This window comes from Amblyomma mixtum, chromosome 3 (genome assembly GCF_055824585.1).
Source record: "Amblyomma mixtum isolate Tamu chromosome 3, ASM5582458v1, whole genome shotgun sequence".
NCBI classification, from domain to species: domain Eukaryota; kingdom Metazoa; phylum Arthropoda; class Arachnida; order Ixodida; family Ixodidae; genus Amblyomma; species Amblyomma mixtum.
The window spans coordinates 206,673,838-206,701,044 of NC_143014.1; the positions used below are offsets into that span (position 1 = coordinate 206,673,838).

Here is a 27,207-nt window from a genome sequence, read left to right on the forward strand (position 1 = left end):
TGAGGTGAAAAAACTTTATTTCCGCCAGAAGAAGACCCGTGCCCCTCCGGGTCCGCACGCAGGCATCCAGGGAGGGGCAGCGTCGCAGCTGGAAGACTACCAACAATATAGTCGCGCAGCTTCTGCTGCCAGGCGGGTAGCGTATCGTTGTATGCTAAGGTCGGCACTTCTCAGTATGGTCTCCCATTCCTCAGCATTATTAATTCTGCCATATCCTGGGGCATCTCCGAGTGTAGCGGTATGCCCGCAGAACTCGCACACCTCCGCATCCTCCCTCGTGTCACCTGTCCAGCTCCTCCAGAGCGGTGATGCAAAGTTTCTAGCTTGGAGTCTTCTCCAGTCATAGGCCTCAGCTGAGCTAAGCGATCTATCCGGAGGAGGATGGATCATTTTGCTCTTTTTCTGATTGTCTGTGATGCTATTAAAGGTGTTGGTTTCCTCTTTAGTGCTGAATTCGTATCTGTAGCTTATATTTGAATTTCACGTTTTCGCACCTTTCTCTCTCTCTCGACACTTTTGCTCACTGAAATGTCTGCGTTCCCCGGCCCCTACGCCGGCTGCCAACGAGCTGGAGTTCCGCGGGGGGCGGAGCTTCCGGCCGCGGCCATGGTAGCTGCATGACGTCAGAGAGTTTGCACGGCGAACCAGTGACAGCCCTCCACTGCTGACGCAGCGCAGCACGACTCGTTGCGCACGGATTCGGGCAAAAGCCCGGCGCCGACAGTCGCCCCGAGACGTGGAAGCGCGAATTTTTTAAAATATATTGCAAATGATCGGCACGGATTGGATTAGACAAACTTTATTGATCTAAAAGATCAGTGGGGTGGGATTAATGGCCCCCTAACCGAAGGCGACCTTTCCTACCCAGTCCGCAACCTTGGCTTGTGTGTGCTTGTCTGGCTCCCTCAGGAGCCTAAGCCAGGCCTCCCGGGAGGGAGCCAGTGGAAGGTCTTTTGGAGGTGGATTTTCCTTACAGTCCCATAGGATGTGTTCGTCTGTTGCCATGTAACCGCAATGTATGCAGTTGGGATCGATGGGTTGTGTGGTAATTTTAGAAGAATAGGGGTCAGACTGTCCCAAGAAAGAGCTCAAGCATATTGGTTCACCTTCTTGTTTCCCGCATTTCCCTCGTGTGCAGAGACCCAAATAATTTCTATGTGGCTTATTCTTTGGCTGTGTTTGATTAGTCCTGCGGCTGCAGAGCAAATCGGGCCTTTCATGTAATTTTGGATCACAGTCACTAATTATTGTGCATACGCTGTCATCACTGAGAGCTAAGGCAATGGCTACTTCTTCGGCCTCTGTTGCTGAAGTTATTGTCGCTACGGCAAAGAACCTGGGCTGGTCTTCTGTCGCTCGCACCTTGGTGGTGAAGTATTTGTCTTCCTTTACTCTGGCCACATCCGCATAGACTGCAGCTAAGTAGCTACTGTAATGGTCTTCGATTCTTTGAGAACGGCTCGCTCTCCTGGCTGCATGCCTTTCCACTGTCATGTTTTTGGGGAGGGGTAGGATTTTGATGTGCTGTCCGATTGCGATCGGCAGCATCTTCTTGCAGCTAGAGTTGTACACCAGCTCTATCCCTAGCCTGTATAGTACCACACGGCCTGCAGTGGAGGCAGAGAGCCTCAATATTTGTGCTTCCTTATGTGCCTTTATCAGCTCTTCCAGTGTGTTGTACATGCCTAGTTAGAGTAGTTTTTCAGTTTTGGTGTAAATCTGTGAAGCCCTAGAACTGCTTCACAAACCATTCGAATGGTTGCATTAACTGATTCTACTTCTCTTGCCTTGAGATTGCAGTAGGGTAGAGAGTATGTAATGCGGCTGATTATAAAGGCTTGCATTATGATATGGCAGAGATCTTGCTCCTTCATCCCCGTTTATTAGCTACTCTTCTGATCGGTCCTAGTACTTGTTTACTTGTGGGCCGAATGGCCTTGAGGGCATCTTGACCTCCCCTGTCTTTGTGGAAGGTGAGGCCAAGGATCTTGAGGCTATCCACTTTGGCGATATTGTTTCCTGCCAGTTTGGTGTTTAAAAGTTTCCTCGCATTAATGTTTTTGCAGTGATCGCATCAGCGCATGATCTGATCTCCACTGCCAGCACTTTGGACTTTGTTTGGGAGCACTTTAGCCCGATATGCCAGTGGCATATGAGCTGACTGTATCTGCAGCCTTCTGTAGTGCCTCTTCTACCTGTTGCTTGGTACCAGTATTGGTCCACATAGTAATATCATCGGCACACAGCGCGTTTGACGAGCGGGATTTTGCGCAGGAGCTTCGGGAGGGATCTCGTGGCTACATTAAGGAGGAAGGGGGAGAGGACTGACCCTTGAGGCGTGCCGTTGGTACCCTTTTGAATCACCGATCCTTGTAGCTCCCCAAATTTAATTGCGGCTGTTCTGTTACTAAGGAAGTTTATGATGTAATGGTATGTCCTGGCCCCTACGTTCATCTCGGAGAGACCCTTAAATCGATTCATGGGATAAGTTATCGAAAGCCTTGCACAGGTCTAAGCTGAAGATAGTATGCAGTCATTTTTCCCTTATTGTCTGAGGAAAGACGTTGTTTTGAAACATCAAGAGCCTGTCCTGAGTCAAGAGGCCCGGCCTGAAGCCAATTTGGTTACCAGAGAAGAGTTTTTCCCTCTCGGCATAAACATTTAGTCTGTTGAGAACTACGTGCTCTAGGACCTTGCCTATGCAGGAAGTTAGCGAGATAGGTCTAAGATTTTGAAGACCTAGTTTCTGGCCCGCTTTGGGAATCAATATGACCTTAGCATGCTTCCAGGGGTCTGGGATAGAACCGTTGTTCCAGCACTCATTGAAGTATTTGGTAATGGCTGTGATTGACACATCATCCAGGTTACGGAGGGTCTTTAGTGATCCCATCTTCTCCCGCCGCCGAGGCGGTTTTGATGGTACTTAGCACAAGCCGGGCCTCCTGCTCTGTGATTTCCTCGTCTAGGCCTGGGTTATCCGCTCCCAGATAGTCCTCGAAGGGGGAAGCGCTTTTCTCTGTGTTAATGTACGTGCAAACTCGTCATTGCTGCCTGGGTTGTCTTGGGCTATGCGGAGTGGATTTTTCTGTGCCGCTGATTCAGTACTAATTGGGTTTGTAAGGTGTCTGAATAAATGCCGGATGTTTTTGCTTTCTAACTTGCCATTCATGAGGTCGCACGTGTTATTCCATTGTTCTCTGCTTAGCTGGGCCGAGTATTTCTCGATTTTGCAGTGAATTTTTGAAATTTTAAGTTTTAATTACCTGTTGTGCTTCTGCTTAAGCCATCTCTTGAGGAGACCATTATGCGCTGCCCAGAGGTGTAACAGGTGGGAGTCCAGCTTAGACTTGTCCTCCTGTTGCTCCACCTCCTTTGTAGCGCGGTATGAGTCCGTGCACAGCTTCTTGGACCACTCTTCAATGTTTGTAATTTCACTAACTTTTTTCTTGTTCCGTATATATCTGAAGGCTTCCCAGTTGATAATCTGGAAATTGCGGTATATAGCGTTGTGTTTGCCACTGATAAATGTGGTAGCAAGAACACAGTGGTCACTGCCCAAGCGGATCTCTGTGTTCTCCCACTGCGGATTGGTTACCCCTTTAACAAACGTGAGGTCTGGTGACTTGTTTCTGCAAACACTGTTGCCGATTCGGGTATGTCTGTCCGGATCGAGCACAACAGTCAGGCCTGGCGACTGGGTGGTTTCCCAGATTTGTGCCCCCTTCTTATTATGTGGCCTGTTGACACAGCCCCATGCCTCATACCTACTAGTCGCCTACTATAGCTAGGGGTTGTTTTCCTGCCTGTTTTGCTGCTGCTCTAATGATTTTGACTGTGTCAGAAGCAGTATCCTTAGGCGGCTGTAAATGTTTAGGACGTAAGTGCATTTATCTCCTCTATTGCGTGGTAGTATTTGGATTAGGGTATATGCAATTTTGATGTTGCCAGTTTCCAATTCAATTTGGTTCGCTGTCGTATTCCTCTGTACCATAATGACGATGAGCGGTTTGCTTTCTGTGAATTCATTGAAAGTTGGTAGCCTGATAATTTGCACTCAGGCCGCGTCTCCTGCAGACAGATTACGTCGGGTTTTGATTCCAGATCTAGTATTTTCATCTCCAAAACCCTGCGCTTGGCGGTGAAACTTCTAACAGTTCCACTGCCAAGCCATGATCTTGTTCTCTGGGTCTTTGGACATTGTAATTTCAAGTCCTGAGGCCCCAGTGATGGCCTGAGTTATCTTTTGGGCCCCTGCACTGAGGGTGGAGGTGGTAGGGGGCTACAATGTAGGCATTGATGTGAACTGAGTGAGGACTACAGTTAGATCCTGGATTTGCGCTGTGAGGGTGTCAATTTTGGCATTCATGCTAGCTATGCATACACCGTGCTCTTCCAAGACTTATTCTATCCTGGCAAATCTCTCGTTACAGTGCGTCTTGAGTGCGAGTAGGCGCGGTTCTAATTTGTTAACTTTAGGATCAAGATTGCTCTCACTGTTACTGGCTTTGCGTGCGGGGGAGTGTCGATCTCCATTTCATTTCACATCAGCTCACTCTAGAAGAGCCTTTATCAACAAGGGTGTTGATTTTGGAGAAAACTTCCTCCACAACACACTTCCAACTTTCTACGACTCCTTGCTTTCTTCCTTGCTTTTGGCTCCTTTGCTGACACTTTCAAGAACAGAGTTTGGACACTAGGAGGTGGTCACTATTGACATAAAGCAAGTTAATCACGACATTTACACACAAGCACAATTCCACCCTGGTTCATCATACAGGCACTTTAACTTGCTTAATGCACCCCCTCTAGGTCATTAAAATTGCCAATGCACTTCCGTGATGCTTAGGCAGAATGCTAATGCAGCATTAAAAATGGCTACATTAGTAGTGCTGCATGGAGCTGGGAGACAAAAAAAAAAATGGCTATGTGATGAAGTGCCAATAAAACAATAACAATGTGTAGATGGTGGTACCATGTGACAGCACGGCAACAGTTTTTATGGCATGCAAAACATGCACCTGCAGCAAATGTGTGCCAGAAAAAACTGGTCACAAATACCATGATGTTGCAGGCTTCTTCACAACAAGGCATGCTTAAAAATATTTGATAGAAATAAGTGCTGTAGCTCTTTCAGGTGACAAAAAAGTACCAACTTTGGGGCAATACTACATAGTCAACCGATTTAAATTTTTACCAGTAGTCATGCTCACTTGTTCCGGCTTTGCCTCACAGATACAGTATTTTTCCTGCATTTATGGTACAGGCAATTAAATGAAAGACTGCAGACCACAAGTTGTGATCGGAAAGAATTCCATTCCTTGAAAGAGAGACAAGTGGTCAACCTTGTTTACAATTTTGTGTGGCCTACACTGAAAGAGGTCAAAGCATTAGCGTCTTGTTTTGTTAATTTCTGCATTGCCCCCTACATCCAAATCACACACTACCTTCCGCTTTGCGAAAAGCATTAATTTTGCACTTACATAAACCTATGCACTCGTTAACCTTTCTAGAATTAAAAAAAGCAACAGGGATCACAATACTTCCATGCACAGTCCCTAGTAATAACCCCAGAACGTTTTGTTGCGCCAGTTGTTGGGCATGAAAAAACTAGGGTTATCGAAGTTGGAACACTGGCCATAGTTGCCTTCTTCTCCCTGGTAAGGATTTCGCCCCTGCTGCTGCTGCTTCTGTTTCTCCCTCTTTCTTTTCTCCTTCAGCCTCTGCCTCCTCACTGCACTCTTGCTCATGGGTACGGCTGCTTTTGCAGCTTTCGCAGGTGACTTCTTCTTCCGCTTTGCAGCCGGTGCTCCGTCATTTTGCGCAGCTTGCTGGCCTTCACAATTCCCTGCTACATGCCCACGCAGCTTCGAAGGTGGCCTCTCAGACTGTGTTGTCTCCCCACTTTGAACCATGCCACTCGTTTGCCCATGGACCAGGGGCGCTTTCCTCTTCCTACCGTGACGTGCTTGCTTCTGACGTGGTGTGGCTTGCCCATTGCACTGTGTGGCTTGCCCATTGGACTGTGTGGCTTGCCCATTGCACTGTGTGGCTTGCCCATTGGACTGTACCATCTCCAGCCACTTCTGAAGCTGTTCATTCTTCAACTTGCGCTTCTTATCTGCACGTTGCTTCCGTTTTTCATCTGAAAGATAATGAAAAATGTACTCTTTACAGTCACCCCCGAGGTACTGCTCTAAAATGGCCTCTCACGGCAGGAACGAACAATGCACAGGCATAATAAAGAAAGAAGTACAGCAGAGTAAGATGAAGAATATAATAATGAATTGTAAGAAAACTTGACAGATGAAGAAGGCAAAAAGAGCACATGGACAGAGTAAAGCAAAATACTAATTCAATTCCCAATAAAAGTCAAACAGTCAAACTCTACGCCACTGCAACAAGAGTAACCCAAAGATGCCTACTGCGAAGGTTCTGACTAGAAAATACGTGAAAATAATTAGGAATACAGCACCAGCAGGCCATGTTATGTGGTACCTCAAAACCTAAAGTTGAAAAAAACCTTGCAAAATCGCACCAACCCAATTTGAAATAATCATCTGGGGCCACCCGACAACAATGATCAGATACTCCCTACTAGTAGTAAGCATGGTGCAAGTGCTGCAAACTTTAACAACTATAAAGCAGTTGGAACATAAGGAACAAAATATGATAACCCTTTTTGAAAATTAAAACATGTCACGTGACCTAAGGTCAGCATTATGAACTGAAACTTACAAGTTCTCCTGCTCAGTTAAATAAAAACACCAGCTAAAATGAACTTGGTGCCATTTACAGTAGACTCTCTTTAAGACAAACTTGAAGGACCAGAAAATTTGTGTCTTATCAGAAGTTCATCATAATGAAAATGCCGCTAAAAAAGATATGTGAACATGCTAGGTGGGTCTATACATATGCTGCATAAAAACAATGCATAAAATAGCCTTTGAGAGAGAGGATAATTGCAAATAGAGCATTTATTGCACTATGCATGAAGTGAGCTGAAGGCTGAGAGCATGAAATGAGCTCACACTATCCAACTTGAAAATAGCATTTGGTCTAGTTTTCTTTTTTACTCTCTCTTTTTTTTTCTCACCGTATCTCACAGCAAGTGGTTTTTTTTTTTCTTTTCATCCTGCTCCAATAGCTTCCGTGCCCAGCAGGGTAGCCGTGCGCCTCTCGTCTCGCTCCTTCCTTAGCGCAGCTGTTGCCAAATCTATGAGGGAGTGCTTGCTCCATGCGCCTTTCCATCCACCACAGGCAATGCGCTCGCCGCGCGGCGCCGCTACCTGGCCATTGCTACGCCTCGATAACGTGTGTTGTGATGCCGCGTCAGTTTAAAATGCGGCCCCGAAGTTTTTAAGACCCAAATCAACAAGTGGGTGCAGTATGCGCGTATGCGCCTTTCAGTCTATGGGAGGAAACGCGCAGTAAGCGATGCACGTGTGATGCCAACATAAGACTACTGCGGCAGCGCAGGCGCGATGGTGCCTTTTCTGCACCGTCAAGAAAGCTTTTCCCCCCAAAATCACGCTCCAGCAAGGCATCTTCCCCGTAGTTTCGCACGAAGGTGCGCGGACGCCATCTTGTGGGCGTTCGCTTTCTTGAACAGAGCATTTTATACACACTTTTTCTTTCCTTGCCAGTGCTGCGCAGACACCCCGTAAGTGCCGTTGCGCGGGTTCACCGTGGTTCGCAGTCGCTGCGAAAGTTTTTCTTAACCAAAGCGCACGCAAAACAGTTCATCTTAAACGGATTTTTTTTTTTTAACATTAAGCCCTATGAGCAAGCAACCTTATGGTTTTGCATTGTTCATCTTATAGGGGAATTCGTCTTAACCGAGTTCGTCTTAACAGCAGCCTACTGTAATTTAATCCTGGTAACAACTGTTTGTTCCCACCACCAGCACATTAAATCCGAATGCCAGCTCAAACGCAGCCAAATTTTTGTATTCGCATGAGTAATCTAATTACAATAAGTACACAACATGCAGCCATAAATACCATAAATTATGCAAGGTTGAACATATTTGTATTGCCACGTGCTGGCTCTTTGACACCACCGTGTAGATTTTGTCCTCATCATGTTGTGGATAAACAGCTTTTTGAGAAACTTGCAATTCACGGCAAAACGCACTACTATACCCTCAATATTTTGAGTGCATGCTTGCAGCTAGCAGACTGGAAGCACTGCTTACTGACACTAGGCCTATCGTGCTTAATGACCCAATTATAAGCAGTTCTGTGGCTAAGCAGCTAGAACCACTGGATTTACCTCATATGTTCAACCAAACAGAGTTTGCAGCATTAGGCTTCATACATATTACTTTCTAATACTCAATACCAAGCAACTCAACTGACATTGCATCTAGGAGGTCAAGATGTAAAATATACACCTACACTTTGCTTTCACTTCTGTCTCGTAATGCAAGAAAAATCATGTGAGGTAGCTTCGCAATGTGGCTGACATCATGCACAAAAAAAAATCAAGGGCCCAGCAGTCCTCAAAAAAAAAGAAAGGAAAAAGAGAAGCATGCGCTATGTAGAGTCAATGGCTGCATATATCAGTTGCAATAAACAATACACTTTAGCTCAGCCCCACTTCGGTGAGCCTACCGAATTTTTTGCTACGACAATAGATTTTATATATTCTGTTTACAGTATAACCCCACTATAGCAAACTAGGCTATAGCAAAGTGAACGTGTGGTGCCATTTCACCTCCCACTGACAACTGTACATTTTTTTTTTCGTTCATAGTTAAGACATCTTTATTAAAGAAACGGCTACAGTAAAGAGCATCCGGCCGTTGCAACGTACTTCCCTCGGAATGATGACATCGCAGCACGCGCGAAGTCTAGGATCGCGAGGCCAATATTCGGAGGCAAATGGGTACCGAAGTCGATAACATGGTGCTCTTTGAGATGGCTTAACCACCACGCTCGAGAGCCGCGAGGAGAAGCCAACTTTTCGAAGAACTTGGGGTTTCAAGGCAAAGTAGGCGGAGACGAAAAAAAAAAGCAAAGCTGGCTATGAATGTAGAGGGAAGACGACGCGCGTCGCTGAGAAAGCAAAGACAGGAAAAAATGCAGTGCGAAGTAGGGAAGGGAAGAAAAGCGCGAACGTTCGCAGCACCGGGCAGCGCGAAGCACGAGGCAGCAGCGGCAAGACGTGAAGGCACGGTGGCGCTGCATGAGCGGCTTTGCCGAGCTTGACTGTGTCGCACGCGTAACTTAACTACTGCCTCTTAAATGACACCAAGGCCGTGGCCGTTTTTGCGCAAAGCTCTGGTTTTCACAAGGGATCAAACCCGCCTTGTATTCGTACCAATGTTGCACTGCCATGAGACATAAACAAAATTGAAAACCTGATGACATAAAATGTGACAACTGAAAATAAGTAATTACCACATAAAGGGACGTTGAGAGCAGGATGGGAGGTATTTCTAAGTGTTTGTTTCCTGAACCAAAACTCTCTGTTTAGTAAGTAGCCCATTAATTACCAAACAGCATCCTCAGGGCCATGCCATCTCCACCAACAACTGATATACTAAAGACCCTGATAGAGTAAAAATTTTTGTTGGTTGGTTGGTTTATTGGGGTTTAAAGTCCCAAAGCAACTCAGGCTATGAGGGACACCGTAGTGAAGGGCACCGGAAATTTCGACCACCTGGGGTTCTTTAACGTGCGCTGACATCGCACAGCACACGGGCCTCTAGAATTTCGCCTCCATCGAAATTCAGTCGCTGCGGCCCGGATCGAACCCGCGTCTTTCGGGCCAGAGATTTTTGTTGGTCCGAGTTACATCACTATAGAGGAGTTATACTGTTTAATGTTGCACTTTGATTTCGTTCAGAGAAAGTTTTCCAACAGTGAAATTATTCACACTTCCAAATGATTTCATCTGAACAAGAATTAACTGTATGTATGTGTATATACAGGGTGTCCCAGCTAAAAGTAACCAAGCTTTTAAAAAAGACGAAGTGTCCTAGCCCCGTGAGACCAACTGAGGGTTGTTGCCAGTCGCGTGTCCTAGTCTGCGGTATTTTTTTTATTGTGCAAACGTAATTAATGAGCAGAGATTGATTAGCTAACTTTTTAATTATTGCCTTTAGGAAGAAAGTGTCAAAGCAGGAATTGTAGATCTTATAGAAAAATAACCGGTTGCGGTGTTTCCAACCAAGTACCACTGATACAGCTTCTTTTATTTGCCTTAAAAGAAAGCCCGCGAAATACAAAAAGAACCACGTGATAAGGAAGCAGTTTCAGCGCTCCCAAACGACCGGTCAAGCAACGACATCTGCTTATGTTTGCAACGCTGCCCCGAACAGGGTTCGGCGTTTTGAGGTGGTGGCGAGATATGCGTCATGAAAAGTAAGCGGGCGCTGCTCGCATGGAGCGCTTTTTCACGCGAAACCTCGCCTCGAGTGATAGGCATGTGGCCGTGCCGCCGAACTTGCACCGTCACGCACTAGAGCGGTCGCCCTAGCGCCCATGCGAGAGTTGCTGGCGAATATCTCGCCACCACCTCAAAACGCCGAACCCTGTTCGGGGCAGCGTTGCAAACATTAGCAGATGTCGTTGCTTGACCGGTCGTTTGGGAGCGCTGAAACTGCTTCTTTATCACGTGGTTCTTTTTGTATTTCGCGGGCTTTCTTTTAAGGCAAATAAAAGAAGCTGTATCAGTGGTACTTGGTTGGAAACACGGCAACCGGTTATTTTTCTATGGGATCTACAATTCCTGCATTGACACTTTCTTCCTAAAGGCAATAATTAAAAAGTTAGCTAATCAATCTCTGCTAATTAATTGCGTTTGCACAATAAAAAAAATACCGCAGACTAGGACACGCGACTGACAACAACCCTCAGTTGGTCTCACGAGGCTAGGACACTTCGTCTTTTTTAAAAGCTTGGTTACTTTTAGCTGGGACACCCTGTATATATATATATATATATATATATATATATATATATATATATATTTGTTGCAAGCGTGACATGAGAAACATGTTCCCCAATGGCTCACCTCTAATCACAAGTGGTGGTTGCTCAGGACGAAATGGGTCTTTGTATGAGATGATGTAGGGTGTTGACGGGTGTCGTCCATGTTTCTGCTGGCGGCATTGCTGTCAGGAAAACAAAGTTGCAATACTTTAAACCTGCTGCTAGCACTTTGATGACAACACAAACAAAACAAATAACTTTTAACTGTAGGCTTAGCATTTATGTATAAGCAGCTAAGGATTCCATTAACATGCAAGTTGTAACCGATCTACTGAATTTGGAGTTTCTTCACATGTTGCAATAATCTACCAAGATCCCAGTCCAGCCATGTGACTTTTGTACCCTTGCCTGTGTACTTCACATATTGTACGTGGAAAGCACAAAAGAAGGCAGAGGGGGCTTCAGCCCTCAGGGATTTAACCACAAGTGGGACTGACACCCCTAACAGGGAAGAGGAAAGCTCCAGGATGGTCATCCTCCCTGGCTATATTTTCGTGCCAAAAGCTGTTTTCCTCCTCGCCATGAAAATTGTATACACGCGTCATCTTACTGCAGTTCTAATGCTGATACCCCATACAGAGCAAGAGCAAGCACATGTGTGCATGTGTGCATCTGCCTTGAAGAATGCTGACAACATGAATGAGTCCAAAGCTGAACTGTGCCCATCAGTAGGTGCAACAGCATCGAGATGCCAAAGCAGAACCAGCTATGAGGTGAAAGTGAACACAGGTAGGTGGTTAATGCCATACAACACCATTGGTGTCAGGAAGTTATACATGTCAATGATGAAAAGGCGCACCACAGATGGCAACATTGCTTGCATACCTGCTGAACTAAACAGGCTATGATGACAGAGCACAGTCAAATGCCTGTAACTACAGATCTCAGAGGCTATAAGCTGAATCACTTAACATCAAGGTAAAGGAATCTGCTTTACCCTGATGTTGCCTTAGGAAAGCAACGTAGTACAGACTAAATATTAACTGTCATGAGCATGCAAACAATCATGCTTTTGCTTTACAAGTGAACCAGAGTGGTATTCAGCTTCAGCTGGTTATTAGACGACCAGAAAATCCCACCAACACCATAAATGCTGTCACAATGGGCACTGTTTCAGGCTAAGCCAGAGCTTCTTTTTATGGGCACAGCATAAGCATGTTGCTCTTGACGCACCTTAAATGCTTTTACCTGTCTGCATCAGCATGCTCAAGTGTGTAGCATCAAGAGCAGTGCCCCAACTCTAGGATGCACCTGCCCACAGGCCAAGTGGCCACTGGTTGGTCACAGGTGGTGTGTGAGGCGGACCAGTGGTAAGAGTAGGTAACCTACCCAAGGAGAAGACTGTCCGCTTTACATCGAGCATGCACACTTATTAGTACAGTATCCTTCATTAACATGACACACAAAATAGAAGGACACGCCAGACTGTTGCATGCCCACCTATCTGGAGGTACAACAAGGGGTGCTGGAATTCTTACACAGCATGTCAGTATAGTATGTGGGGTTTAGTGTTCCAAAGCTGTACATACGCTATGACATTATGCTGCAGTGAAGGGATCTGGATTGATTTTGACCACCTACGGTTCTTTAACCTGCACTGACATCGCACGACATAAGGGTGCCTTTGCATTAAGGTCATACAGAATGTGGCTGAGGATTAAATCCTACGACATTGGGTTCATCTGTAGATGCCAGAGGAGTTCTCTCTTTCCCCCATTTTCCATGGACTGCTGTACCTGATAAGCATACTGCACTATGTGGACACTATGGCAGGGGTATATGTCAAGGACAGTGGGCTAATTGGCCCACTAATTTAGTTATTTAGCTGACAAGAAGAAGGAATTGAGGTTCTCATGACAATACACACATGAAGAAAGCCAACAGGCACTAAAACTGCGGAATAAATATACAGAAGGTTCCTATTTAATTTGTGCTGTTGATCAACTGGAAATTCGTAGTGTAGCTTACTTGTAAACATAAATACCCCCGAAAGCAGAAGATTTCACAGCCGTCGCCGTAGCTCAGAGGTAGAGCACCGGACGCGTAATTTGGAGGTCGTGGGTTCGGATCCCACCAGCGGCATGTGGTTGTTTTTTCTTCTGCTTTTCTAATCAATTAGCATTAAGCGATAACATATTCAGTAATATTCTAAATTGATCAACACCACAAATTAAATAAATAAATTTAGAAAAAAAAACAAAATCCCCTGTGCCCCTTGGTTTCTGTGGCTGTTGGCTTCTGTCATATTTATAACGAGCCCCTCATTCCTCTTCCCTTGTTTGCTTAATTCCTTACTGAGAGGTAAATGATTAGGAAGTAGAAGAAAAATCAGCCACATGCTGCCAGTGGGATACGAAGTCATGACCTCCACATGTTGCATGTGGTGCTCTACCAACTAAGCTATGATGGTGGCTGTCAAATCTTCTATTTTTGAAGAAACTGATGTTGCATATAACCAAACGTTGAGTGTGTTCACCAGTGCCACCCTTGACCATAGCGGCAGACATAGAAATGTCCTGTTATACTGCAAATTCAATGTAGAACGTGATATAGGACAGTGAGTGATAGAGCTGTGCAAGAACCCTCTTATGCTTCCTATGGCGTCAATACTGCGAGAACAGAGTCCCTCATGAAGCTATTTAGCACACAAGGATAGGGAATTAAGATAAGTTGATGACATACATATGAAGAAAGCCAACAGTCACTGAAACCAAGGAAAGCATGGAGGAATATTTCTATTTTTTTTATTAATTTGCAGTTTTAATCAATGGGAAATGAGTAATGTAATCGTTTTTTACTTAAAAGATACCGTTTCCTTTTAATTTTCACTTCTATTTTTGGTAAGAAAAAACTCGTTGCATTCTAGTAATTTCATCAGTTTTCTATCTTATGGAATCTCTACTGACAGTATACTTAGTGTCTTCACTGCGCTGTACTGATTGTGATTAAATTAGAAGAAATGCTAAGTGCATTCACCCAGACAACAGCCACAAACAATAAATGACAATACTGGCAATCAGTAAATTTCAGAGTTTGACTTACATGGCCATAGTGCCCCTGGCGCCCGCAGTTGAAGCAGTAGCGTTCTTCTCGTGGACGCATCTTGACACGAGCTCGAACTATGGGACCATCCTCAGTCTAGAACAGAGAAGACAAAAGTGACCAGCCCATGAAAGAGGTTAAACAGTACTCAGTTTCACATGTGTAATTATGACGCAGCTCCGTTCAACGGAAACTTTGAAACCTTGGAAACCATAGGGGGCCCTGAATCACCCATCGCAAGCTTGATGAGCAACCACATGCAATAGGTAGATTTAACTGAGCTGCCATGAATCACATCATTTGGTCTTTTTCTTGCATGGTATTCTTCCATTATTACGGCTTCTTTATCATGTCATTGTGACATAATACTACAGCTGGCACTTGCGGGGGGATCAGTACCTGCACTAACATGTCATGCCACTCAGGACAGCAGTGGGAGCCAGTTTGTCATAGCAACAGCCCTGTTTACAGCCTTGATAAGGAAGGCAATGCTCCCCTCCCAGAGGCACCAGTTAATGGAAAACGGAGGGCAAAATCAAGTGAGGGAAACAGCCAAACTTAACATAATGTAACCTGAATTTCTCTGCTCCTACTGTGCATTCAGGAAAAAATTGGGGGGGGGGGGGGGGGGGGTGACACTGCTCGTTCAGAGCCCAGCAGATTCCAAGACGTTTCTCGTGATCAAAAAGTGCATGCTTCAAGGTATTCTACAAGCGGCACCGGTATATGGGGTTGGGTTTAATATCTTGAAGTGACACATGGGCTACGAGGAATGCCGTAGTGGTGGGCTGCGGATTAATTTAGACCACCAGGGGTTCTTTAATATGTGCAGGTGTTGAACGGCACAACGGCGTTTTTGAATTTCGCTTGCCTTGAAATGCAGCCCGCTATGGCTGATATTCAATCCCACAATCTGGGATCAGCAGAAGAAGGCCAAAGCCACCTAGCCACTGTGGTGGCCCCTTGTACAAGAAATAATAAGGAATTCTCTATGAGTACATCCTTGTGGCCACTCTGGGAAGCGCACACAACATGATGAAAACCTGCATTTGCTGGGTAGCTGAGTAACAGTGCTTATATATCTGCTCAAGCTTCTCTTGCAGATATACCCCACTGAGAGTATGCTTCTTTTTAGTTTCTACAGCATATAGAAGTGGTGTTACCATTGAACACAACAAATCAGTCAATGTTTTACAACAGAAGACCCTTTAGGATAAATTAATTTAAATGTAAACAATTCAAAAGCAAACAGAACTTCAGGATATACAACAACACAGCAGAAAAAGCTTAGCTTCAAGGCTTCATAGAATCAGGGCAAACATCAGGAAATTAATGCCAAGAACACATCACCAATGCAACAATCTTGAAATGTCTGTGAAACACACTTACCGTCATATGGTATCGTCGCCACAAGTCTGGACAGCGCTGCAGAAAGTGACAGTACAATGGTCAGCCAAGCAAATTAGCACCAAGTTTCCACAGACAAATCTGCTACGCATGAACATGCCACAAAGAAGACAGCTAAGCAGATGGCCACTCAAGCCTTGCACGACTATCTCCTCTGGAACAGCCTTGTGAACTACTATTCATTTATATTTGTTTACCCTTGATCAAGTATGCTTCAACTCATAAAGTGCAACCTGAAAACAAAATGCTGCATTGCAAAACAGTGCTAGTTAAACACTGATGTCAATGATTGCAGGTCAAACAAATATGTGCTCAAAATTAGCAACAGCACTCACAAATTTACAACCTACATTCAAATCAAATCAAAAGCTTTATTCACAACATCTGCTACAATGCTGACGGTCTCCCAGACAAAATGCTGTGAGAACAGTTTGACAGGGGTCAAGGAGCCCTTTTCTGAACAAAGGACAACACTAGCCCCAATTGCATGACAAGCAATACAGATAATGCTGAAAATATCAGCTACAAAAATATTGCACAGTTTAGCATGTGTGAGGGCAGTAAATCCAGGTTGGAGTTAGTGCAGCTTGTTTAAAATCACAGGGACATTATACATTTATGATTTAGATGCATAATTTGTTTGACAATGTGGCACCAACCTTTTTCCAGAACGTTGTGCTCCACAAGGATTAGGTCGCACTGTTAACCCTGATAAGCTTTTGAGAAAGTCTTGATGGAGGTCATTTGAAAAGTTTTACTGGTACAGAAGACGGTAGTTGCAAAGTTTCTGAATGGTTTCTTTTCAAAGTTTCTTTTTTCTTTTTCTTTTTTTTCTTTCTTTTTCTTGTGTTTACCTACTTACTCGCTTGTTTTTCTTTTGAAGTGTTCACAGCTGTATCTACATGTGTCTAAGTTTATGTTCCAACTTTGTTCTTTGTTCTTTGTGACTTGATTACTGTTCGACCCCCCCCCCCCCTTATGTAATGCCCCCTGGGGCCCTTAAGGGTAAATAAATGATGATGATGATGATGGTAACTACGTTTTGTAAATAAAAGTTTCATCACGTGCAGATAAATTATGCTAAAAAATAGCCTTTTTTCTTAAAAGTAACACACTGTTAATATTCTTTCGAGCAGTTGTAACTGAAACTAATGTACAATAAATTACATGTGAATGGAAAAAAAAGTTGTAAATGTGAAGCTTAATGTGGACACGAAACATGCTGCGGCATTGGTGCAGTGCACCAACAGCACAAGAACAGTTGAAGATCCAACAAGGCATGCCATACTATTCTCTGATAACAGTTTCAAAAGCAGGGCCCACTCGGACACCACACGGAATGCTGTCACAACTGATCTGCGCTGGATGGAGGGTTCAGCACTTAGGCACGGTCCATTCGAGTCGCGCTGGTCATAATGCTTACACATGACCTCCAAGACTGGGTGATGTGGCAAAATCAGGTAGGCTCAGCAAACCCTGCTTTGATGTCTGATCTCGGACACTGCTGATACACAGCTCTCACCCCTCTTATACACTGAGATTTTTATTTCATTTAATTTTATTTCTACTTCTGCTATACAATCTGCCAAGTCACTGTCTGAACCCATATCCAGAGGCTAGTGTGGGGTTCAGAAACAAAAATACATGCAGGCAAAGACGCAGCTCTTGTGTAAACAGAGAAGCACAGTACTGGCGTAAGACCAAAACGAAACATTGGGTAAAGATAAAATACATTAGTGTGCATGTTATAGTACAGCCAATAAAATCTAATCAAAGCAACACAGCACAACAGACACAAACCAAAAACGACTGTCACCTTGGTCAAAAAATGTTCATGAAGTATGCTCTTAAGACTCCTTTATCTCTGGTGATAAACCCTTCCCACTCTTGGTTCCTGCAAACTGCAGCAGCCGTTCATTCTACCTCCTTTTCTCCCCGAAAAACGAAGACAAACATTCTGTTTAGCGGTGGCATTGCCATCGCTGCGTGCGCTGTGTGCTCGACCTGGCTGACGATGGACTGTTGTCACCCCAGCTCCTAAGGTCCCGGCGCCTTCAATAAACCCCCGTCTAACAATATTATTATTTGCTGGTAGATGGATAGATGGAAGTTACAGTACGTCAGGTTTCTAGTGGGTTAAGAAGAAGAGCAAAACAAAGAGGCACTGAAAGAATAATTATATTTTACTATGTTGCTTATATTTCACTAAAGGAAGGATATTTAATAACTGGAACAGGGGCCTACTTGTCTCGATAAGCTTAACCCCATGATTCTACACAGTATGTTAAGTGATTGTCAATAAAGACAAAATAAAGGATGCACAATATACGTCTGCTGAAACAACTGTGTGCCTGTAACAAGGCATAACAGACAGAAGCCGGCTTTGCACACATAGCATTAATCTCGTTTATCCACTGGATATGTTTGCTCGTTCAAGTCGGTGATCATTAATAATGTTAATTTGGTGGTTGTTAATGATTTTTCCTCATTAGCTAAACACTATGTGGCCCTAGATTATTCACTGTATAGACATCAGTAGGAAGCGGAAATTTTTCTATACGTTCAGCACGATGGTCCTAGAATTAATATACGATTTCATGTTGCATGCCACCTATACGAGACCAGTGTTGCATCTATTGATATATAAGTCCATAAATTATGGCATCGTACTTTAGCGCCACTGCTAGTGCTTCGCTGTTTCACACTAGTATTCGTTTTGTACGAACATCCGCATAAGTGACAAATATTAATAAAAATATTCAATTCTTATTCATGTTCATATTCAATTCGGGTTTTAGCTACAGAATTTTGGAAGAAAAGCTACACTATTAGTATTTGATTTGGTCTTGAAAAAGTACTATTCCCACAACCCTAGTAAAGATAATTGCTCTTGCCACTTTCAAGGCGTGTGTACAGCATCCACTCAGTAGGATAAGTGTAAAGTATGTGTCATGACTGCCCAGTGGTGAAGCTGAGGGCATGGCCCTGCCCCAGGATAGCCTCACCCCCACCTTCTAAAGACAATGTCTGGATGCTAAGAACTAGAAGATGAAACACAAGCAAATGCCTATGCCCACCTGTTAGCAGCACACTTGCTTCCTGAATATCATATGCAAGTGCATGTCAAAATGCACACTGTTGTAGCTAAAGTGACAGCGAAGACACATCTTAAGGGGCTCTGGCTGTGTCAACCACGTCAACAAACTTGCCAAGAAAGGATAATGCAGAGATCATACCTCTTCAGGGTGGCCCTTGGTGTTGCATAGGCTGCACGTAGGCACGAATGTCTGCTTGCACTCAGACAACACGTGACCTTGCATGTAGCAGCGTGAGCACATGCGTTGAGGGCAGCACTTAGCATCGTGACCAAGCTCTGCGCAGAAGGGACACACGGTGATCTGCAAGGAAAATCACTGTTCATGCATCGTACCGTTGCTGTGGAAGTCTTTACAAGAAAAAGGCATAATCAAAGGTGAAACAACCAGGCATATATAAGCAACATGTACATGCCTTCCATGCACAGCATTAGAAAGCAGCAATGGCATGCAAAATAAGCATACTGAAAGCACTCACTGAAAAGAGTATGCTACAATAATAGTTGAACTGCGGTGATAGTTACAGAGCATCAGTTGATCATGACTGCAGTGTGTATGTCTTGGTAGCGCAACAGCCAACTTAGCAATGTTTATTACCAGAACCAGAACACCAGTTGCAAAGCCACAGCATGTGTAATCAAAGCAAACAATAAGCTGGCCAGGGATTGTACTCTCTAATGATTATTAATTGTAGAAACAGAATGCAGAGAAGAGGATAAGTTTTACAAGTAGTTAAGTAGTTCTATATGCAGTGCTAATCTTGATTGATTTTTAGATTTCTTCATGCTTTCTACTACATTTCTTTAATATTCTGCACTTAAATTTGACCTTGAACAGCAAGCAACAATAAAAGATATGCTTAAAAGAACTAGTAAGCACTGCAAGAGCGGAACTCGAACACATTAATCAACTTTTAAACATGCAGAAGTGTCAATAACAATGCTGCACGGCATCAAAAGTACCCACTAATGATACAACTTTTACAAATATAGGTGTTTTGAGAATGTTCACTCCACGCGATGATGAAAGTGCGGAAAACTAAAGGAGCCACAAGGCAACTGCTTGTGCACTTTTGCAGCAACTGCGGCTTCACGAACTTGGGTGCACCACACTGACAACTAGTAGTGGGAGCGCTGCCAGCTGAGGGTCTTTTAAAGCATATATGCCCCTTGCTATGGGGTACCAGGTTTCGCGTATTTTGCCCCGAGTAAAGAAAGGGTCTGCAAAACAAAGCTACCACTAAATTTCTGAAACATTCATAATTTCCTGTGATGCTTTACAGCTATTCAACAAACATTTTGCATATCTGCTGCAGTTCAAAAGCTGATTAATTTCAACTTACCATTGAGATTAGCATAAATTTAGAAACACTCAGGTCTTGGAATGGCCACCAACAATGATGCACAAGTTTCGTTTCTACAACATGCAGCATTTCTTTTCAAGCCCTTAGCACAAGTTAAGGGGAAACTGTACAGCTACAGCACAAAGTTTTGCAGAGGCCACTTACACATCAAAGAAATGGCAAACCAGCTAGATCTCTCTGAGAGTTAATCTTTTCATTCCACTATGCTACACTAGGATACAAATTAAAAAACAACAATTGGCAGCAATAGGCCATGTCCGTGTGGGTCCTGTATTACGCCACTGACCAACTGCAACAGTGAACAAAATCAGCTTTTAAATTTTTGGCTATTTCAAACAAGCCACGCATCAAAATTCCTATGCTTATAATTTAGTCTTGTGATACATTTCTTGCTTAGGTAACAGGAAAAACTTCAATAATGAATTACTTTTTGTCATGGAGGAACTGTATGTGACGGTCATGAATGTGGGCAGAGCTTCACAGTAGACGTTTGCTGTTCCAAGTGCGGTACACAGTCTTCCATGCTTATTAACCACTAAACTATCAACCTCTACAATCAGTAACTGTTTTGATATGTGTTGCTAGCACTGCAGAATTCTGCATGAACAAATGACAAGGCCCACCTTCGGTTCAGTGCAGTGCTTTGATAAGTGGCCCATTTGGTCACAGTTGCGGCAGTGTACATTGGCCAAGGTGTGATGGTATCGGAAACCCCGGTTGTCACGGTACAGATCTTCGGCATCCACATGCCAGAGGCCAGCTGAAGCAAGTTTGCAATGCATATGTCACATCCAGCAAGGCCTTAAACAGGTTTGTTTTGAAAACACTTGCACAAGGAGGACGCATGCACACACACAATAACCTTTCCCTAGTATACAATAAGCAGCCACAAAAATTGGAGCACATACTGTGGTAGAAGAATTGAAAAACGAGCTATTTGGAACAGATATACAGGAAAATGTCCACAGCAATAGTGGTAGAGAAGGCACAGAATGAGCATTGCTCTCAAAGTTCAAATTTATTATAAATACAAACTGTTATAAATACAGATGAAAAAGAATCACAATAAAGGTAAAATCGCTGAAAAAAGTCATGTGCTGAGCAGACTGGCAAGTGCAACTTAAAACTACTTCAAATTTCCCCCAAAAGGCTAATATAATCTTCAAACAATGCTTCAGCATTCTGAAAAATGAAAACAGGCTTCTATAGAAACCTTGTGCAGGGTTCATGCTGGCTTCAAGCTCCAAAATTCAGGGGTTTTCAAGAAATTTTAAGGCCTGATCGATATTTTGTCAAGGAGTAATCAAATTAGCACAGTGGCTTACCAAAGCAACATTTTCTACACATAACAAATGTACTTTCATTGCACCAGAAACTTCTACCAATGAAAACACACAAGTTGTTTTTCAGCTCCAGCTTTTATGAAAGCTCAGCACTGATCCTGATGTCCTGTGCCTTTCCTTTTGCAGTCCTCCTCAGACTGCTGGGCTTTATCACCCAAGTCAAGCGATTAGTAGTTCCTGCTTTCTTCGCATAAGCATCTGCTGAAGCATTCAACTCAGCAAAAGCAGCGCCCAACTTCCTTTTTCCCAAGATGTTTTTATGGATCTCCTGCATTGCACTTTCAGCCTCCTGCTCCTTTCAACTATCAAAAAAACACATTAATGCTGCCAAACAGAAGCCATGTTAGAGGCATACGCCTGCATGCACTGACTCCCAGTGCTGAGTTGCTCAGTGGCAGATTCAGTAGCTACAGTGCGGATTTGATGCCCTGTTCCGAAACTAACCCTGGAGAATTCCATAACAAACTTGTACGCAAAAACACAAACAAAATTTACCAGGTGCAAGCATTCCTTCGTGGATGCCCTCTTTCATCAACATCACCAGCAGCAGCCTGTTTACATCCACCCCATGACAAAGGTTTCTCTCTTTAGCTTCCCCTCCATCCTCTCCTCCACAAGATGCAGCCCCCTTATCCCTGCAAACTCCCTAATCTCAACAACCCACCTGACACTCCCTGCTACGTTTGCCCACTCTTGGAATCCACTCTGTTACCTTAAGAGATCATCGGTTATCTCTCCTTTGTATTACATGCCCTGCCCATGCCCATTTCTTCTTAATTTCAGCTGGGACATCATGACATTGTTCCCTGGTCCACTCTGCTCTCTCCTTGCCACTCAACACTGCAGTAATTATTTAAATAAAATGACACACCCTTTAGTACAACAGAAATTCAAAAATTTTTAAAGACTGACAGAAATTCCAGGACTCTCAAGGCCCTTGAAAACACCTTTCTTATTATATTCAAGGGTTTTTGGGACCCGCATGGACCCTGCTTGTGGATCATCATCTCTCTGTATTGAACAGGGTGTCCTAGTGATAGTGGGGAAACAAATAGCTGAACAGTAGCTAAGCGCTCAGTTCTAGCTGGAGTGCTGTTTTTCGTCTTTGGCGTCATAGGAACTGTCTACTGGCAAAGCATCTTGTTTGTACATGAAAAGTATTGGCTTCAAATCTTGGTTGCCACAGGGAGACTAGTTTTTTGTTTCATAGCTTCAAGCATTCCCCAGCCAGGTGCACAGCTGTAGCAGGAAAGAAAAAAGAAACAATGGAAAAGGTGCTACCCAGTCTCTGACAAAACTGCTGCGTGGTGGCCTACGTTGTACACTGGGCTGTTTAGCAATTTTAGCTTCGTTGCAGTTTCTTTTGCATCTGTCTTTATATAAGACTTTCTAGTATACTTCAGCTGAGAGTGCATTTCGCTTTCTTCAGTATTGCACCACATCTATACAACGTTTTGACATGGAGATACAGCGGCATCCACATAATACGAAATTGCCAGTCTTTCACTCAGTTACTCACTACTTTTTACCAGCCAGGTGGAACATTTGGAGAGACTGATGAATAACATCAAATTTTCACTAGTGAAATCAAAATCAAGTCATGTCATGCTATGTTGGATTTAATGTGCTAAAGCTGCACATGGGCTCTGAGAGATGCTGTGGCGGAGGGCTCCGGATTTATTTCGACCTCCTCGCATTCTTTACTGTGCACTGACACAGCATAGCATTTGGGCCTTTTTTCACCCCTATTGATACACAGTCACCATTGCCAGGAGAGGATCCCATATCCCTGGAATCAGCAGCTGCATGCCATAGCCACTATACCACTGTTGTGGGTCTTGTGTAATCACACATTACATTCAGTACAAAAATAAAATTTCACACACAACAGCCGAGGGACCTTGACTGCTGCATCTCCTCATTTTTTTACTAAATGCACTACCATACACCTGACCCAATATAGCACATTATTACACCACTACATCACATCCACCAAGAATTTTTACCCCTTTCAAATGCCATTTACCATTTCAATTCAAAAGAAATATTTTTCTACATAAACAGTATATCCTGGGACCAAGAACACAAATTAGATTTACAATGAAACACGCCAATGGTTATTAATGTTTTACATGGATGTATGGAATTTCTTACGAAGTGTGAAAACATTTGGAAACTAATAATATAATACCAATATTGGTGGAATTAGCCCCCTATGGATTGCAAAACCATTTTCTTTTTCCGAGTTTCCACATGATGCTAGAAATCCAGAGAGGAAAAAAATGGTGCACTGGTGCCAGCACCTGTCTGCAAGACAATGGTGGAGGATATGCTACCACGCTGTTTTGAGAAATATTATTTGCTGCGTTTACTACTCAGCATAAAAAAAAGTCCTATATGCAATATGAAGGATGCTAAATTTGCCTGAAACAAAAAAAGATTAGTGCTAGGTAGAGCACACTCTGAGAAAAAGCTGACAGTTTGGAATTTCTGTGAGTTTGCAATGTACACAGTCATGTACAAAGCACCTTAAAGGGTTAATTTGCCCTTGCATCATATCAATGACTTTCTTCAATGTCATCTTCCAAGCACAAATAAGCTGCACTTTTTAAAAAGTTGACATCTACCTAAAATACACTTGTACCACCACAAAAAAACACAAGGTGACTTTTTTTTTTTTGCAACTAAAACAAAATCACACAAGAATAAACTACAGACAGGTTTCTCATCAAGGGGGTCATTTCAGAGCACTACAGCTCATTTACGTTTGCAGCATGACAGCTGCGCTTTGTGTGGGTGTCATGCAGTGATAACCAACACACATTCTAGTGAAATAGCGCTCAGAGTAAATAAAGACTGTCGTGACATTACAGTACTTCATTTTGCATTGAATGCCCAAGTACCAAGCAGCCAACGTTTGTCAAAAAGCATAAAAAGTAAAAAAGGAGCAAAAGTCGACATCAGCTGCCATTCTTGAGCTCTGATGCTCACATCTGTACAGCCAGTATATCTATGTGATTGCACTTGAGCAGAGAGTATCATTTGCCTTGCTTTCCAGCGTACTACTTAAACACTTTTGCAATCATGGTGCTTTCTGTATGGGTTAGCAGTGCCTTCTGCCGATAACTGCAGTTGTATAGCATCATGACTGCAGCATTGTTTGGTGATTTTCACAAAGCAATGCTGTTATAAAACTGCACGCTGACTCCTAACGTGCTTCTTTCCATTTGCATAAAGCCCGTCAGATCACCATAAAGACTCTGCTTTAGGACTACTAGCAAGAATCAGCAAAAAATAAATAATAATGATTGTGAACTTTTTACAATGCAGAAACATTATAAGCATAAGCTCTTATTTTCTTTTTCCTGAAGAGAAACCACAAAACAGAATGTTGACAGCATGACTCAAAGAATCAAAGAACTCAAAGAACCTGCAGCCCAAGCAAGCAGGATGTTTTTATCAGCAAAATTACTGAACTGGGACCTAAAATATGAAGCAGATACGACAGCAATGCAAAAATAGCAACCATTTAATTCTTTAAGTGTCACTCGTTTTCAAAGGCAAGGGAAGGGAAATGAGGGGCTTGTTATGACATACATACGAAGGAAGCCTACAGCCACCGAAGCCAAGGAGCATAGGGAAACGTTTCTATTCTTTCTTTAAATTGTGGTGATGATCAATGGGAGATTAATAGTGTAATTATTTTATCGCTTAAAGATAACTGGTTAGAAAGCAGATGAAAAAACAACCACATGCCACCAACAGGATCCAAACCCACGACCTTCGAATTTTGCAACCGGTGCTCTACTAACAGGGCTACAGCAATCGCTATCCAATCTTCTGCTTTCCAGGGGTAGTTATGCGGCGTGCAACCTAATCTTGAGAGTTCACCAGGTCATCGTTCATCAGTTTTCGCAGGAAAATAGCTCTGTGTGAGGCGACCTTAGTGCATGCCAATTTTCATTTCAATCTAATGTAGGGGGCATTCAAGACGCACAACCTAGGAACTTTTCAGTTCAGCCACTAAGCTTACAGGAAGAGATTGGATGCGTGCCCTTGAGTGCGCGTGTTGGCTCTCGCAGCTGCCATGCACACTTATGCCACCTGCAGCACAAGTGCACACGTGCAGTGGTAGTGGTTCATTACCGAATATGTGCCAAAGCCAAGAGAGGAACTGTGAAATGCCCTAGTGGAGTACTCAAATTTTTCAACAGCTGATTTTTCACATGTCCCGAAATCTCAATCCACGGGTGCTGTCGCATCATGAGTCCATCAAAATGCTGCTGCTGCGGCTGCGAATCGAATCTAGACCTTGTGCCTAGCACCAGTGTGGCACAGTCACTGAGCCACTGCGGTGGGTATGTGCAGAGGCACTGACGGACTGCTTCGACACATAACGCCGCTATCTTCATCCCCCCTTTCTCTTGCTTGTCGACTTATCCACCTGCTGGCACTGATGCAGTCTTTGGATAGAAAAAGAAAACATTGCCAGATTAAACAAGCATGTATAATACTCCGGTTCCTCCGCGCATCCCTTTTTGAACGAAATACCAAGGATAGGGAAGAACAGAGGAGTAAAACTTAGTTATAATCCTTTCAACATTATGCAGGTGTAACCAAGCCTCATTACGCATTATTTGCTTTGGTCCTGAAAGGATGTCTCTGAGGGATGAATACCACAAACCAGTGGACACCATGCAACTTCACTGTTCAGCACAGTGAAAAGCTTTTGTTGCAGGCTTCAGGTAACGTCTTTGACAAAAACTGTATTCATGCAAAAGCTTGATATTGTGCCCCAAGCATCAAGTGCCCAGTAACATTAAAACACTAGCATAAGACAAAGTGCAGGCTAACTGTTATTACATGACTGTGATAAACAGCACAATGGGGAAAAGGTCAAAAGAGGTAACAACCCATGCTGTTACCGGTTTTGTTTTGTCCCCTTTGCGCTGTGCATTACACCTCAGCACGAAGCTGGCTCTGAAGCCAACTTCCCATTTCTACAGACTTACAGATCAGTGACTACTTCCAGCAGATACACACTGCTTAAGAATACCAAGATTTCGTTCTCACATTTGTTTTCCTTGTCTTGCGACGTTTCCGCCACGTTCAGAGCAATGCTCTCCTGGCTGTCTTCGCTGAAGATCATCACTTCGTCGTCATCATCACTGCTCAGCAAAATGCAGTCGGCCGAAGGCGATGCGCTGGGTTGCGGCTCTGCGGCGAGGGGTGCTAATGGACGCATTTTACTTCTCTTCGCCTTCTTCGGGACACATCTGAACTCTTCCGCGCTCGCCGTAGAAGCACCGGCACGACGCTTTCTCGACTTGACCTTTGGCAATGGCGCATCCGCGTCATTGTTGATGGCAGTCGGTGACGCCTCAGGCACTGGTGCTTCTTCCTTTGCAGTGTGGTAGATACTGGAGTACAGAAACGTCTCGACCTCGCTGCCATATCCATCGCTGTTCGCTTCCTGATCCGAGCTTCTGTCGCAAATGCCCCACATCTTAGCGACAGGAGACAGCGCTGCGCATAACCAAAAACAGCTTCGTTTCCTTCGAAGGAACACGCTTTTCAATCAACCGTCACCAGCAGGCGAACGGTGTCTTGAGCACGTTCGACTGGATAGAACAATCGGCTACCAAAGCCAATGACCGTCGATACTGAAACCGCACTGACACCTGACACGTTCAAGACGCGTCTGACGTAAAGCACGTGCTTGTAATAGTGGCTAGAAATCAACGTCACGACTATCGAAAATTTTCCTAGCAATTACATAAACTAAACTTCAAAACTAAAATCAACGGGACTCGACACACTTAATTTCAGGCTGAAGAATGGGAGAAAAAGAAGAGGAGACCCACACGACCCAAGCACACACACAGGCGCACACACACACACACAAACACGTGAAAGGTTTCGACTTTGGCGAATGCTAGTGTTGGCTTGAATATGCCTAA

At 43.8% G+C, this 27,207-nt stretch overlaps 1 protein-coding gene across 1 annotated transcript; it reads right to left on the reverse strand.

Annotated features, from left to right (window-relative positions):
- On the reverse strand, nucleotides 1-27,165 carry LOC149353425 (uncharacterized). Its single transcript, XM_089582551.1, has 7 exons — nucleotides 26,321-27,165; nucleotides 20,528-20,664; nucleotides 18,683-18,844; nucleotides 15,429-15,464; nucleotides 14,040-14,135; nucleotides 11,020-11,119; nucleotides 1-6,142 (listed from the first exon to the last, which is right to left on the reverse strand). Exons 1-7 carry the CDS (start codon nucleotides 26,751-26,753, stop codon nucleotides 5,556-5,558), a joined length of 1,551 nt encoding a protein of 516 aa, XP_089438677.1. The 5' UTR covers nucleotides 26,754-27,165; the 3' UTR covers nucleotides 1-5,555.
- Between the last annotated feature and the right edge of the window lie 42 nt (nucleotides 27,166-27,207).

Excerpts from the sequence above, each read along its gene's own strand:
- LOC149353425 (XM_089582551.1), bottom strand. The coding sequence starts at position 26,753 with ATGTGGGGCATTTGCGACAGAAGCTCGGATCAGGAAGCGAACAGCGAT. Across the intron at positions 18,845-20,527 it reads AGCACTGCACTGAACCGAAG|ATCACCGTGTGTCCCTTCTG; the intron begins GTGGGCCTTGTC and ends TTTTCCTTGCAG. Across the intron at positions 6,143-11,019 it reads ACCACCACTTGTGATTAGAG|ATGAAAAACGGAAGCAACGT; the intron begins GTGAGCCATTGG and ends ATTATCTTTCAG.